Below are 15,071 nucleotides of genomic sequence, written 5' to 3'. Positions count from 1 at the left end.
AGTTGATACATCGAAAAAAAAAAAAAATGTCCAGACAACTTTTTTTTGCAATAAAATAAAATTAAAAGTGATCAGAAATGGTTTTTAAGCGTTTTTTATCGTTGTATATTAAAATTTACATTGGGCTTCAAGACCCTATTCTCCTCCAATTCACCCGGCAGTTGAACCGACCCCTTGTCGATTTGCGTGAAACTTTGTTTTAAGAGGTAACTTTTGTCCCTGGTCACGAATCCGAGCTTCATTTTTCGATATCTCATGACGGAGAGGCGATACGACCCCTTTCATGTTGGTTCATTAAAAAAAACGTGTTGCAGGCTAAAATGGTGATGTTTTTGAAATTTAGTGTCACCAAATTTGATGCGCCAATGAAACTATTTTTAGTATTTTTTTTTCAATAAAAAAAACGTTTTTTTGGAATAAGGCTTTCTAGGCCCAATGAAAAAATATAATTTAACTCAAAAATGATGAACTTCTCGTCACAGTGTCCTGATGCAAACAATGATCGAGCTCGAGCTGTCACAGCCCTGCGAAGCATGTTGGCTGACATATCAGGCGGTCAGTCAAAAAAACCAGCTAGAAGTCGCCTGACAAAAAACTTTTGCTAGAAAGAGATAGGAAACCTGATGCAAACAATCGTCCAGCTGTAATGTAAACATACTTTGAATGTATTGGTAAATTTCTGACTAGAAAGCCTTATTCTGAGAGCGTCATTCAAAATTCCGAAAAAACGTATTTAATCGAAAAAAAAAAACCAAAAAATAGTTACAACCACGAGTTATGTAACCCCCTAAATGATCAGAACTTGCATGCCGAAGACTACTCAAAATTGGGTAGCGCTCGGTAACTGAACAAAAATCAAAAGCACGCAACTCCCTTTTACCGTAGCTGCTTTGTTTACAGTTCTGTTTGGCGCGAAAACGCAGATGCTTGCATGGTAGCGCTGTTGGAGTCTGATGTCGGAGTGTGTGCTGAGAAAATCCAAATAAATTGTTTCAAAAATGCCCCAACCGATGGAAACTAGCCAAAAGGCAGAGGACAAGTTTGATCCCGCGTCGCTGAACGATCTGCTTCCGCTGTACTACAGGCGTTTGTTCCCGCACCTGCAATTTTACCGCTGGATGTCGTACGGGTTGTGTGAGTATTAAAGAAATTGTGGTCCCACTAAGTCCAAATTGTGCTGATAATTTGCTTTCAGCGGAACCATCCGTGTTCACGAATCGTGAGTTTTCGTTCACCCTGCAAGACGACATCTACATCCGGTATCAGTCGTTCGAGAATCAGTCGGAATTGGAGAAGGAAATATGCGCCAAGAACCCGTCCAAGATCGATATCGGGGCGGTGTTCAACGTCCGTCCCAAGGATCACCGGGCCAGTACGGTGATGAAGCCGGTCCAGCGTGAGCTAGTGTTCGATATCGATATGACCGATTACGACGAGATTCGGACGTGCTGCAGCGAAGCCAATGTTTGTCCCAAGTGTTGGAAGTTCATGACCATTGCGTGCAAGATCATTGATGCCGCCTTGAGGGAGGATTTCGGCTTTGAACATCTGCTGTGGGTCTTCAGTGGTCGGCGAGGAATCCATTGTTGGATCAGTGACAAAGTGGCGCGCTATTTGGACACCCGAGGACGGGCGGCTGTAGCGGAGTATCTGAACATTTTGATCAGCGGTGGCGAAGGAACGGTCACCAAAGTGAACATCAACACCGATCGAATGCACCACGCCGTCAAGAGGGCTCACCGAATCATCGAACCGTATTTCGAGGAAATTTGTCTGGTTGACCAGGACATGTTTGGAACGCCAAACGGCCTGCGGAAACTGTTGGCGATGGTTCAAGATGATGGCGCCCGAATGGACCTGGACAAAAAACTCAAACCACACGAAGGAGACTCGAAGGCGATCTGGAAGGCATTCGTAAACTTTTTCGAAGCCCGTCGTATCACCGGAAAGAACCGCAACCGCAAGCTGAGACACGTCGTCGAGGAAGTTCAGCTGGCCGTGACTTACCCCCGGATCGATATCAACGTCAGCAAGGGTTTCAACCATTTGCTGAAGGCTCCATTCTGCGTGCACCCGAAAACCGGCAAAGTTTGCATTCCCTTCAATCCGAACGTGGCTGACAAGTTCGACCCCACCCAGGTGCCGACCATCACGTAAGTTGAAACATTCATCTTCACATCACAAAGCTCTTAAATTTTCTGCTTTTCAGCGGACTCCTGAATGAAATCAACGCCTTCGACGAGAAGCTCAGCGCGGACGGAGAGACGGAACGGTCGCGCATTAAGGACTACAAGAAGACCAGCATGTTCAAGGGGACGGTCATCTTTGAGGAGTTTTTGCGCAAGCTCGAGCAAACGTTCAAAGGGAAGGCAATTCTGGCGAGCGATCGGAAGATGGAGTTTTAGGGGGAGGGAGAAAGCGGTGGTTATCTTTATTCATTAAACTTCTTTTGTACAAATTATAATTTTGAAATATATTTCATGAGAAATTATTGCTCATTTGTTTTATTCGTTTGCTAGTATATCATTGAAGATTTAAGAAAGAGCACAATCGAGTTATAATTACACTTGAAGCCCTTCTAATCCATCTAAATATAATCCTTTAAGTCGTTCAATCGATTTTCTTGCAAACTCGGCAGTTAAATATATCCCCTATCCCAACTAGATTACTCGTGCCAACAATAGCTTGGTCGAAGGAAAGCATCGCCGGCACCTTCATCTAAAATGCTCCCATAATTACCTGCGTAGCGACGGCCTACGGCGGCCCCTTCATATCACATCCGTGGCCAACGGCGCGGGTTTCGAGGTTTTTGGATTATGCATAGGAAAATTTCTACAAACAAAAATCGCGCGCGTAAACAACCACGTGGTGACGTAATGAACCGCGAAGTACCTGCAAGGCACTTATCGGGATTCCCTGGGAGGTTTCCTGCGAGGACGAGCTCGGCCGGTGTGTTTAGTTTTACACTGGAAGTCGGTCGGATCGGAACGGAAAAATAGCAGCGGGAAAACAAGTCGCGGAAAAAGTGCTCCTTTCAAGTGAAATAGCCGTTACTCAAGAAGGGTTGAATTGGTCATTTTCCGGAAGTGTCTGGAACAGAATTGATTGCTCAGAATCGGGCGCCAAACCGGCAATGAAAAGTGTCTCCGGCGGCAAGAGGTGGAATAAGCATGCCAAATTGAGACAGTTGGTGGTCCTGGCGGCTCTGGCGGTAGTTTCCGGGGTCGAAGGATTACCGAAAGTGTTCCGCAACAATGAGATCTGTGGCATGTACAACGGACACCGGGTGTACCTGGAGCTGGGCGATCGGGGCCAGCTGCAGGCCACGAACGTAACGTTTTCAAAAGTAAGCTCAAATTTGAATAACATTGTGATGATTCAGCTACAAAGAGGAACAAATATCGAAAAACACTTATTCATCGTGCTTTGGACTAATTGGATTTTCTTAACCTGTTGGTCTCCAGGGGGAGTGGTGATTGTCAATGAAAGTTGGGGTGGGAAATGGAATGCGAAAAATCGAATGAAAAGCGGCCATTCTTTCAACGGTTTTTGTTGTTCTGTTGCGTTCTGCTGGCGTTTATCGATTTGCCCTAAAGCATGTTGGATATATTCATACTTTTTGTTATGTCGCTATCTACGAACTATCTTTTGTTTGAGGAAAGGGAAAAAGAAAGTTGTAGTTGTGTGTTCTGTAAGAAAAGTATGAAATTTGAAGCGTCTCCATCAGGCATTAATATTTAAACGACGGTTTAAATTTATTATCTGACTTGTAATTTATAAGTGTATCTGTTATTTCATAGATTTATTGATGAGCCAATCTCTTCTTTTTTTTAAAATAGCGTATTTTTGACATGGTTTCCTTTGAATCGAAAGAAAACTATGATAGTCGAGATGATAGTACTAAAACCAAACATGAACTAGATTTAACTCAGGGTTGTTCCTTAAATCAAACTACAACATAAAAATTGACCGAAAAAGTGCAATATAAATGTTATGTTTGGATTCTGAAATTGTTGTCGTTTTTTGGGACCATCCATAAACCACGTGGACACTTTAGGCGGGGGGGGGGGGGGTGTATGGCGATTGTATTGTCCACGAGGGGAGGGGGGGTTGAGATACAAAAAAGTGTCCACGTGGTTTATGGATGGTCCCTTAGGTGTTAATAGTAGTTTATGCAACAAGTTGCAAAAAGAGGATATTTTCAGTACGAGTCGTACATTTCGACGATAACATTTCAAAAGGCATCATGTACATTTTGACACTTTCTGGGTTATTGTATATTCTGAAAGTACTTCTAATAAGCTACCTCTCCACCAAAAGTGAGCAAAAGTTACTTCAGTAAAGTCTGTTTAATCATGATTTTAAATAAAGTAACATAAACAAAATCTCTGCCATCAGCAGTCCCTGCTTATATAGCCCTGTCAACCTGTCAAACAAAAGGCTACATAAACCTCGTGACGAAAAAAAAGCAACATGAAAAAAGCGCCATGTACATTCGGCGAAGAAAAACGAATCATAACAAAGCGCCCCCCCTCAGTGACAGCAGGGTGATATCGACGTTGGTGATTTCAAAAGAAGTTATGTTTGTTTTTCTCAAATAAAATTACGGAAATAATGTTTTATTGAATATGGATGATCAAGTATCAACAAAAGCAACGTTTTTCATCGTTTGTTATCATTAGAACATCTTATTTTGCTTTTATATAAAAATGGTAATTGAAAATGGATGCTCAACATTCAAATGCGTTTTTCTCAAAACGCATGGTTTGTACATGATGCTTTTTGAAATGTTGGCATCGATTTATCCAACGAGGTTCACCGAGTTGGATAAATACGAAGAGTGCTGAAAAAAACAAGTTTTGCAACGAGTTCCATACAACATTTTTTGCAATTCCAAAAAACACACACTGAGTGAAATTTTATGTCAAATTTTCATGTATTTTGTCAATAAATCGTTCAAATTAAAAAAAAAAATTGAAATGTGTTACTTTTCAAAACAAGTGCTGAAATGTTTAACTTTTCAGCACCCGTTTAAGTGCTGAAAAGTAGAACTTTTCTGCATTTATTTTGAAAAGTGATGCTATTCGATTCTGTTATTTTCGGTACAGAAAAGTAGGCTATTTCGTCGTTCAAGAATGACAAGAAAAGTAAGTAGTTTCACGACGAAATTGCAAAAAGGGTTTTTTTGAAATTTAATTAAAAGTAATCCAGCAGTCCATAATTTTAAAATTTACATTTTTGTTTAACTTGTGGACATATTATCCGCGCACCACCAAACCAAAGTGCGCAACACTTCTGTTGCGCGAAAAAATCTGTTGCGCCGAACAAAAATCTAGTGGTTTGTCGTTAGCGTGTACATCAGCCTGTGGCGCAACAGATTTGACAGGTTGCGCTCGTATTTTGATTTTAGTCTGCTTTCACAATATATTTACTCATACACATTTGTCTATGTTTTTTTTCAGACGTCTCAGATTTCAATATGTTTTTTTATAGTTTCAATCAATTTCGTTGAATAATCTGCAAGTAAACATATATATGCAATATTGATTTTTTAACTATTTTTAAGATTTGAACAGTTTGTTTGACCAGAAATGATGGATCTCCGGGAACCTCTTGAAAGGATCAAATGGAACCGACATGCCATTTTTTTGTATTTATTGTAAAAACAACCTGCTATGAATGATATCTATCTACAGATCGGATGATTTCACATATTCTTTCTTTTGCATGGTTTGTTTTTGAGTGGTTTTATTTAAAAATATAGATTGTGTTCAAACTTATTTGAATATCACATTATTATGTATAGTTTGAAGATAATTTAATATAAAATAAATTAAGATTATTTCCAATATTAGATATAATATGATCACTTGTAGCTTTATCTAAAAAATTAAAATTAATTTAAACTACTGAAAAGCGAAATGGTCAATTTTGAAGTCTGAGCAGAAATCAAGGGAAAATGTGCAATCCTTTAAGAATATGTTTTTAAGAGTCATTTTTATTTTTAAGTTATGTTAGAAAATGGCTTCTGCTGAAAACAAAAATAAAATAAGTAAAATAAAATAACTCTAAACAAATCTGTCGTAACTCTGGCCTTAATTTTCTTTACCCTCCGGAAACCAACATTACCTCAAGACGCAATTTAAAATTTCGCTGTAAATTCAATTTTCAACTGATATTTTAAAAGCTTTGGAGTAAGAATTTATTTCTTTTATAATATTATGGACTTACCGGTTTAACGACCCGCATAGACAACAACCATCCAAGTTGTATTAATCATAAAATTGTTTGTCATACAGTTTTTAACAATTCTAAACATTTTTCAATATTCTTAAAACAAAGTTTTACAAAATGCTATGAAAGAAAAAAAAAATATGGCAAAATATGATTTCTATAAACAAGAAAAAAGCCTTTTGATGAAAAATTAAAAATTAATTAGTGAAAATAATAGCAAATATTTAAAAAATAAAAGGTTATCGTTACTAAAACACAACAAAAAAATAAACTTCTTCAGAAGCAAAAGCCATGAATTAAAAAAAACTCAGGTAACCCCAATCGGTATCGGTTGTTTATTGTATCAAGACTTTTAGTTAAGAACTTTGGTCTGGTAACCTTTGAATTACAACTCATGGAGACGCATGGTCATGAAAATAGGTGATAATAAGGATAGAACTCTTTTTACTTTTAAACTAAAAATTCTATATTTTGTTTAGCAGAAACTGATACGTAAACTTGATTTTGATGTACCACGCGTCTCCATATTCTTATATCGGTCGTTTACTCGGGTTATTTCGCATCCAAGTTCTGGAAAAATAGGTCTTAACAAAAAGTGTTGTTCCTCCCTTCACCAACAATGTATCGATTTGTCCTTTTGCAACCAAGAATTGATTATGTGACTAACAGCTGTTTCCGCCAAATCCGTTGCAGTCAAACCACACCATACCGTCCATTTGCACTCTGGAGCTGGTTACCTGCCCGTCATGTAACTTCAAAATCTCATTAAGGTAAGCGCAACCGGCGGCGGCGACGTCGTCGCCATTGTCCGCGCCTTACAACGTTTCTTCCCCCACTTTCTCTAGCTACTCCAACTTCCCCACCAAGTGCGCCTTCCTGCACAATGAGCTGCCCTGTCGGTGCGATTATCTGGAATTCTCCGAACCACCCTTCGACGTGGACCAGTCGGGGCGGCGCAACTGCGGCCACGACGTGGTCTACCAAACCCAAACCCGCTCGGTACTGATCCGGTTCCTGTACTGGGGCAACCACTCGCACGCGTTCACCCTGGAATACGTGGCGGAGAGTAAGGACGCGCCGCTTTGCGTGTTGATTTGGTTCAGGGTTTACTGACTTTTTTTTTGTTGGCTGTTTGCAGGGAATCGTGAAACGCTGCAAGGCAATCCTGGCGGGGTTCACAATCTGACCGGGGCGCACACCCGGACCATCATGACGCCCTACTTTCCGTCGTACTATCCGCGGGACTTTGGCAAAGAGTACGTGCTGAGCTGCAACGTCGAGTCTTGCCGCGTCAACGTGATCTTCAGCGACTTTCAGCTGGCGAAGACATCGTCGATGGAATTTTACGACTGGAACGGACAGCGGCTGTACGCGATATCCGGGGGGAGTTTCCGACCGCCGGTGGTGCAGAGCAGTGGACCTTCGATGATAATACGGTTCTATGCGAACGGTGGCTCCGGGTTGGGGTACAGGGCGAAGGTATCGTTCCTGACGGTCGAGAGTGCTGCGAACCCAATGATGCTTCCGGATTCGAATTGTGGCGGCGTGGTTGAGAACATTGGAGGGGCGATTACGATGATGAACTTGGTTCCTGGAGATAACGAGACTCGGATTTTTGACTGTATTTGGCTGTTGAAACCTCCAAACACTTATGCCCACCTGAAAACACATCTTTCACTGAAAATTGATACGTTTGAGAAGATGGGACCGAACTCGATTCTGACGGTGGTTCAGGGAACGACGTCGGACAACGCGATCCTGGATGTTGTGCGGCCAAATTTGGGCGGGGGACTCTTTGGTCCGCATACCTATGTGGCACCGTTGACGGCCGGGTTCTATGTGCACCTGAGAGCGAGCTTCAGGCTGCAGTCCAGAATGGCGTTGGTGTATACTGCGTTTAGTTATCTAGGTGAGTATTCTGTGGAAGTTAGCATCAATTCTTCTTGTAGAATGCCGTATACGTCTAGCATGTAGTGCGTATTTTTATCGTTTACACAAAAGTCTTGGAGAACACCACTGTACACATTGACCTTCTATTTTTCTCTGTTGATTCTTCGTCACGTTCTTTAATTGTTCAGTTATTAAAGCTAGTGAATTCTAAAAAGCCAGGCGCCTCCATGGATTTATTCTAGTAAAGATAAATTCAATGGAGGCGCTTGGTTCCTTAGAAATTAACCAAAGTGTTATTCTGTTATTTGAAGCGTGTTCAAAGATTCCAATTGTTACAGGACGTGGCATGAACTGAAGAGAGAAAAAGGAAACTTACTTTTATTCCACTTTTTAGGCTATATGATAATAATAATTACATTAATTTGTTTTCCTCCTCAAATTCAAAGATTGCTTCATGGGTTCGGAGTTCCTCTGCAAGAACCGGAAGTGCATTCCGGTGCAATTACGTTGCGACGGGTTTGACCACTGCGGTGACGGAAGCGATGAGCCGGACAGCTGTGAAATCCAGTGGGAAACGGATCGAATTGACCGTCGCTGGTATTCGCACACTCCGAACTACTACTTCCCGAAGATGGATCGTTATCCGGACCTGCGAACTGCCACGATAATTTTCGTAGCCAGCTCGGTTGGGCTGATCATGCTGATATCGGCGTTGATCATTTTGCTGTATCGCACAGGGAATCGAGCCAGACAGCAGCGGGAACTACAGAGTCAACTGCAGACCATCAGTGAGCTGTTAGGTTAGTGATACGATCATTGGATGAGATGTTTGAGAGTTTGAAAAGATTTGTAGTTAATATTATTCAAGCAGATAGCAACGCGCCACGTGGTCCGGAAGACGTGGACGAGCCACCGGTGTACGAGGCGCCACCAGACTATGACGAGATCATTAAAGTTGGAATGGACGAGGATATGCATCGCAAGCGTCGCCGTCACTCGTCCTCAGCTTCGGGACGAAGAAGCCGCATGAGGAGATCGCGTAGACCCAGCAACGTGTCCGAAAGTAACAATCCGATCCTGGAAGTTCGCCTACCTCCGGAGTTCGAAGGAGATGGTCCTTCAACGAGTGGAATGTTGCAGGTTCCATATGCGAGTCACGACCAGGACGAGGATAACGATGACCTACGGGACACCCCTTGGATGCGTACGGAACCGGACTTTTTCATGTCGTCCCGTATTATAGGTGAGTAATATCCGTTTACTTGACCGGTGAAACGGTTCCGATACACTGTTTTGATACAGAATGGCGTTTGCAGAAGCTCCAACGTCGGCTTCGACGAGCCAGAGTCACAGCATCGGCTGCCAAACAGCAGCATCCGGAACGGGCACATCCGGCGGCACTAATTCGAGCCCGCCGCCAACTTACGACGACTCGCAGTACTTCAGCACGAGGTATGACTTGCTACTGCTTCTGCTTTAGCAACCTAAACTGATCACTCCCTTACCATTGCAGCGCCCTTGCTGTCCCGATCTCATCCGGGTCAACGTCCGCCTCGGACAACATCTCGCGAGGCTTCACTGAGGAACCGCCCAACATTACGCTATCCCTAGCCGAAACGCCCCCTCAAGTAACCATCACCGCGATGGCGGGAGCGTCCGCCGTAAGACCTAGCCACATCTGGAGTCCAACTTCCCGCAGTCAACGGCCCTGGTTGGCGTTCAGCAGTGGCGACGAACTGCGCCAAGTTGCGAGCGTCACTTCATCCGCGTCCATTCCGGCAGTTCATACCTTCTCGCCCAACTACGATAGGTCGCAGATCTTCGACTCGATTGATTTGAGTCAAATTAACGAGATTGACGCGTACCTGTTGGCCTACGGATCGGGATCGGAAATGCGGTAATCACAGGAATTTCATGGTCATTTGGCAACCCTTCTAATCGAATCCCAATTCCAGATCTCCTGATGGCGCTGGAAGTAGTTTCGATCTGCATTCCACCGCTACCGGCCTGTCGCACCTTCCGTCCACGTCATCTTTGGCTCGGAACTCGATCGCGGGATCTTCGCTGGGATCCAACAGCAGAAGTATCGCCTCTGCCAGCTATGACCACGTGGTCCGGAATTGTCCGCGCTGCAGAGAACCCCTCCGTTATCATTCCCAATGCCCCAGCTGTCAGCCCGGTCGGACCAACACGATTCCGGCGAACATGTGCTCCGCTTGCGGGGGAAAGATCTCCCTCGAAGAAAATCTGGACCAAACACCGTCGCAAGCCGTCGGTGACAGTCAGTTGGCGACCGCCGTAAAACTTTGCAACTGTTTCCCAAAATTTCCCTCCACTACCAACATCGTGCGCAGTGGTTCGGCGAACGTGATTCCTCCGAGGCCCTTCTCGGCGGACCGTGCCGAGGCGAGGCGAAGTGTTGCCAACCTTACAAGTAATTTTGAAGCTTTCTTCAACTCCCACATCGGTATTCCCAACGCGGCGGATGCGCGGCGTTAACTCAAGCTATTGTGGTGTTAGGTTTAAGAGATACATGTTCGGATTAAATAAAACTCTTCCATCTCACTGACTGAGAGTGTGTCTGTTTAATTTTTTATCTTTTATTTCCTATGTCTATACAGTTAAAAAAATCTGTGTAAAATCGCATGCAAAAGCATGCACAGCACCTTTGTGAGCAAAAGCATGTAATTTTGTATGAGAAAACATGTTTTGGGGTGAGCAGACCTGATTTTTTTCTTCGGTACATGCTTTTTGTGTACACGTTTTCTCGTACAGTATTACATGCTTTTGCTCACAAAGATGATGTGCATGCTTTTGTATGCGATTTTACCATCGGATGTTTTGCTGTGTAGTTGGCTTACTGTAGTAATAATATAAATATCTACTTTGTTCACTCCGTTTGACTATCGCCTTAGATTACATCTTCTATCTCAGTAAATAACAAAAATATTTCTCTTCTAAGGAAAATCCCATTCGCTTAATTCAGCACTTCGTCTACGAGTATTTTGCTGCTGTCTCGTTTTCTCAAAGCTACATTTTCTGCTAATATACATTCACTAGCGATTTTGATTTATATGGTACGGTAAATTGGTTTTTGGGTGACGCGCGCGTCGTAGGAATGGAAAAAGGTACAAATTTTGGCTACTATAGAATCAATTAATTGGGTCGTTGCTGTGCATGCAGAAAAGTGTCTCAGAATCGCTTTTTCCTACGATCGGAAAATTTCTTGCGGCAAGACAGCTAGCAAACGAGCTGCTCTTTTTTCTCTCAACGTTGAGAGAAAAGAGAGCAACTCGCTTGCTCACTGTCTCGCTTGGTAACCATGGTAACCGATGTAATTGATGAGCACAGTAGGTCCTGATAGTATGAGAATGCGATTCTGCTCGAAATGAGAATTCCGCAAGAGCGAGACCTAATATTTCGAACGTTGGAATTTGAAGGTCGCGGCACTGGTAATCACAAGCTACTGAATACTGAGGGAAATGTGTCACTATTGAATTTGTAGTAGAAAGGACATTTTGGAGTTTAGAAATGGCTGACCAGTTGAAGTGTAGAATTACTTTCGAGATGGCATCGTCGTTCCGATCCGGACGAGATTCTGCTGGTACATTGGACTGTAGAGACCTTATTGTCACATCAAGCTAACCATCGGTAGTCCGTTATCCGCCCTTTCGTCGCAAGCAGTAGCAATACTTTCTCAGGTAGTCCACGTGCATGCACTCGCTCTGGCTTGCGTACTCGTTCAGGCGGCTGATCGAGCCAGTGATTTCAAACTTGTTCAGCTTGGTGTAGTGCCGGACGGTTGATTCGAACTTGCCATTGCCCGGCTTTCCGTCTATGATCAACAGGTAGTCATTGTGGGGTGTTTCAGCGTCCGGATACCGGGCGATCTTGGCCAGCGAGGTTGATTTTAGCTGCATCTTGGCACATAATTTCTTCGTAAGGTTGCGCTGATTTTGCGCCAGATCTTCGTTGATCGAGTCTATCACGAAACCGGCGGCCTCCTGGACGAGTCGCGATCCTTTGTCGATCTTTTCGTAGTCGGAACAGGTACACCAGTGCGGTGCGATGGACGTCTCCTCGCAGGATCTATTCCAGGGCATTTCCTGGAAAATACTTTGGCAGTTTGGGCAACTCAGCGGCGTTGGCAGGTTGTCGATGCGTTCGGATAGCTCGAGCACGTGTTTCAGCGTTGCGTGTAGATCGTACGGGTTGGTGAGACGATTGCGGTTGACTTTCAGTGCCTGCACAATTTGGGGGTGTTCTTCTTTGAACCAGTCTGGCAGCCACATGAACATGAAAGGTAACCGCTCCTCTAACCAACCCGTCAACAGCGATCGTACCGCACCGAAGCGGATGCCGTGATCGCTGAAGAAGATGACCATGCTGTTGTTCAGAATGCCTCGACTTTGCAACTCTTCGACGTAGTACTTCATGCGCAGGTCCATCGAGGAAGGATCACTGATGTCGTTGTGACTGAAAGTATTCGTCCAGAACAGCCCAAAGTTTGGTTCGTCCTTGTAGAACGTGGCAAAGTCCAGCGCGTACTGGTAGATAAAGTCCGCATAGTGTTGATAGCCCAGGCAGAACGTAAGAGAGTTTTTCAACTTTTTAACCAGATTCTTCTCGGCGGCCAGCGCCATCGGTCTCAAATAGTAGTCGGTTGGTTGCTTAACGAAACCAAACTTGTGATAATTGAACGTGTTGATGCTGGCCTCGTCCTCGGCATAGGCCGTCACGTAGCCACTGTCGGCAAAGTACTTCCACAGGAACGGACACGTTTCCAGCTGGCCAACTTTACGCGGATTGCACACATCGTACGCGAGGGTGTTGTTGTATCCGGTCAAGATCGCCATCAGGTTCGGGTAGGTGTTGTCGTCGATCTACAAAAGAGGGCTTTATAACCAAGCTTCAGACAAACCTTGTATGCAACGTTACCTTGTTGTACCCCTTCAGCTCGAACCAGCCCGTATCGTACAGATGCTGGGCCGTGTGCGGCATCGCTCGGATCAGGTTCAGCCGGGATATGCTGTCGATGCCGATCATGAGCACGCTCAGCGGGCGTTGTTTGTAACTTTGCCGGAAGCGATCCAGCCGCTCCTGCACGGCCGGCTTCTTCCGGATGAACGCGTGCACGTTGGTGTACACCGACTTGCGCGTTTTGGCCTTTTCCGAGACGCTACCCTTACAGCGGACCATAATCCCGTTGGTAACGTTCGGCGGTAGTTGGACGTCGTGGGAGAAATATTTACACTCACTTAAGCTGTACGGGGAGGGGGGAAGTGTTAGCATTGCTGTTGATCGAGTTCCAGAACAAACCTACTTAAAGTTTTTATCAGCCTTTTCGTTGACCCCGGAACGTTCGATGCTCTGGTAGCAGCACTCGATGAACTTCATGTAGTGCGGCAGATGTTTCTCGGCCTGGTCCCGGTGGAACCTCAAGACGACCGAGTTGTTCTCAAAGTCCTGCTCGATCGTGGTAAGCTGCAATAATTGAAATTAATCAACCTAATTCAAAACGATTAGTAATAACTTACTGGTTTCTTCGGCGAGCACGGCTCAAAGCGCTCCTTTCGAAACAGTCGCATCACGTCGTCTGCCAGCGGATCCAGATCGAGCATCTTACAGCCTGGTCCCCACACTAGAAATCCTTTTGGCACTGCGGTTGTCGTTAGGTTGGTGTTGTGGTTAGTATCACGGTTTAGGTCATCGTTGTACAGGTGGTGGTTGTTCAGGGACGAGGTCGTGTGTAGTGGAATAACGGGAATGATTCGGTTGGTACTGGATTCAGTTACTACGGCAGGTGAGGCTAGGCCTTCATGTTGGGGTTTTAAATGTGTGTGTGTGGATTGGTAGTTTAAGGATGGTTTTTAGCGCAGTGCATGAGGTTTTAATATGGATTTATTTCATTTTATACAAACACATCATCGACACATTAGAAATCAGCGTGCAACATAGACATAGTTTGGTTTTGTGGTTGTGGTGGTGGTGGTGGCAGTATGCAGTAGAAGTCGCCAGGATTGGGTTGGCCGTCGCAGGTGGGGTGGTATTAGCGGTTAAGATTGGTGGTTTTATTTTTAGTGGGGAAAAGGGTAAAAAACGGGTAGCAAAACGTGAAAAACGAAAAGAAAAACACATTTATACATTAAAACCAATCGAATGAAAAATAACAGTTTGTGGTTTAATATTTTTCGGCATTGCAACAGGTTAGATAGGTAAGGCGGGGTTGTGTTAGAGGGTGCTTAAAAAAATAATGAAGTAACGTAGCGCTAAGCCAAAATAACATGGACATTTTCAAAAATTGTTGAGTCAGAGAATTGAGATATACGATAATCCAGATAGGATTGAATCTAATTTCGGATAATCGAACCAAGATTTTTTTCTTTGAATTATTTTGAGCCGTTGAGCTCAAATATGACCCAAAAAAATAAAAAAAGTCTAAGAATTTGTAAACTGGCGGCCAATATGATGTTGATGAAGTATTGGGAAAATTAATTTGTTATTGTAACAGCCAATTCACTATTAAAATTTGACTGAACTTGACCCTAATACTAAAAAAAATGAAAGGCGAAGAAAATATAATTCTTTGTCGTGAATGTGTGAAAATACATGCAAAATGTTGCTTCGTTTGATACATTCATTGCAAATTATATAAATTTGAATGTTTTCGAAAAAATACGGTCATTTGTGATATTTGAGTTTTCTAAACTTGAATAATTTGAAAATTCATTCTTCTCAAGATTATTATTTTTAAAGCATGTTCAGGGTTAGGGCACACAAAGTCCATGCACTATTTTTGAAAAAAAGTTTATTCAAGATAAGTTAAAAATTCTTTGTTTGAATTCCGGGGTGACTTTGATAGCCATAGTTTTTCTTGTTAAAATCAGATTTAAGGTGTTCAAATTGTATTTTTATGCCGAATGTGCAATCAAGGTCGTAGATGGAGT

The 15,071-nt window shown here is 43.5% G+C and overlaps 3 protein-coding genes across 6 annotated transcripts in view; 2 read left to right on the top strand and 1 right to left on the bottom strand.

Moving 5' to 3' along the window:
- The first annotated feature begins 915 nt into the window (after window positions 1-915).
- On the top strand, window positions 916-2,507 carry LOC6031049 (DNA primase small subunit). Its single transcript, XM_001841846.2, has 3 exons — window positions 916-1,134; window positions 1,196-2,153; window positions 2,210-2,507. The coding sequence occupies exons 1-3, from the start codon at window positions 999-1,001 to the stop codon at window positions 2,403-2,405; spliced, it is 1,290 nt and encodes a 429-aa protein (XP_001841898.1). The 5' UTR covers window positions 916-998; the 3' UTR covers window positions 2,406-2,507.
- A 465-nt stretch (window positions 2,508-2,972) lies between these two features.
- Window positions 2,973-10,713, top strand: LOC6031050. Of its 2 annotated transcripts, none has more exons than XM_001841847.2 (9): window positions 2,973-3,346; window positions 6,928-7,004; window positions 7,080-7,300; window positions 7,373-8,143; window positions 8,571-8,924; window positions 8,996-9,367; window positions 9,441-9,576; window positions 9,638-10,021; window positions 10,080-10,713. In XM_001841847.2, exons 1-9 carry the CDS (start codon window positions 3,134-3,136, stop codon window positions 10,621-10,623), a joined length of 3,072 nt encoding a protein of 1,023 aa, XP_001841899.2. In that variant the 5' UTR covers window positions 2,973-3,133; the 3' UTR covers window positions 10,624-10,713. The 2 variants fall into 2 exon arrangements, with proteins under 2 accessions (XP_001841899.2, XP_038119718.1); XM_038263790.1 differs by having other exon boundaries at window positions 8,978-9,367.
- Window positions 10,714-11,422: 709 nt separating this feature from the next.
- LOC6031053 overlaps window positions 11,423-15,071 on the bottom strand; it is a 38,244-nt gene continuing 34,595 nt past the window's right edge. For 2 of the 3 annotated variants that reach the window (XM_038262559.1, XM_038262557.1), the window contains exons 4-7: window positions 13,662-13,939; window positions 13,448-13,608; window positions 13,063-13,387; window positions 11,423-13,007 (exon numbers count right to left, since the gene is read on the bottom strand). In XM_038262559.1, the coding sequence (XP_038118487.1) occupies window positions 11,784-13,007; window positions 13,063-13,387; window positions 13,448-13,608; window positions 13,662-13,939 (1,988 nt within the window). In that variant the 3' untranslated portion in view covers window positions 11,423-11,783. The remainder of the gene's footprint in view (window positions 13,008-13,062; window positions 13,388-13,447; window positions 13,609-13,661; window positions 13,940-15,071) is intronic. The other variant, XM_001841850.2, reaches the window with a different exon arrangement.

The sequence above is a fragment of the Culex quinquefasciatus genome, chromosome 3, assembly GCF_015732765.1.
Source record: "Culex quinquefasciatus strain JHB chromosome 3, VPISU_Cqui_1.0_pri_paternal, whole genome shotgun sequence".
In the NCBI taxonomy this organism is placed as follows: Eukaryota; Metazoa; Arthropoda; class Insecta; order Diptera; family Culicidae; genus Culex; species Culex quinquefasciatus.
The sequence above is the reverse complement of the archived record's forward strand: the minus strand, read 5'-3'. Positions and strand labels throughout refer to the sequence as shown.

What these genes read in the sequence shown, in the direction of transcription:
- LOC6031050 (XM_038263790.1), top strand. Translation starts at nt 3,134, where the DNA reads ATGAAAAGTGTCTCCGGCGGCAAGAGGTGGAATAAGCATGCCAAATTG. An exon ending in TCGCAGTACTTCAGCACGAG is followed by an intron (nt 9,577 to 9,637) that starts GTATGACTTGCT and finishes TTACCATTGCAG; the next exon opens with CGCCCTTGCTGTCCCGATCT. An exon ending in GGATCGGGATCGGAAATGCG is followed by an intron (nt 10,022 to 10,079) that starts GTAATCACAGGA and finishes TCCCAATTCCAG; the next exon opens with ATCTCCTGATGGCGCTGGAA.
- LOC6031049 (XM_001841846.2), top strand. Translation starts at nt 999, where the DNA reads ATGCCCCAACCGATGGAAACTAGCCAAAAGGCAGAGGACAAGTTTGAT. An exon ending in CTGGATGTCGTACGGGTTGT is followed by an intron (nt 1,135 to 1,195) that starts GTGAGTATTAAA and finishes ATTTGCTTTCAG; the next exon opens with CGGAACCATCCGTGTTCACG. An exon ending in ACCCAGGTGCCGACCATCAC is followed by an intron (nt 2,154 to 2,209) that starts GTAAGTTGAAAC and finishes TCTGCTTTTCAG; the next exon opens with CGGACTCCTGAATGAAATCA.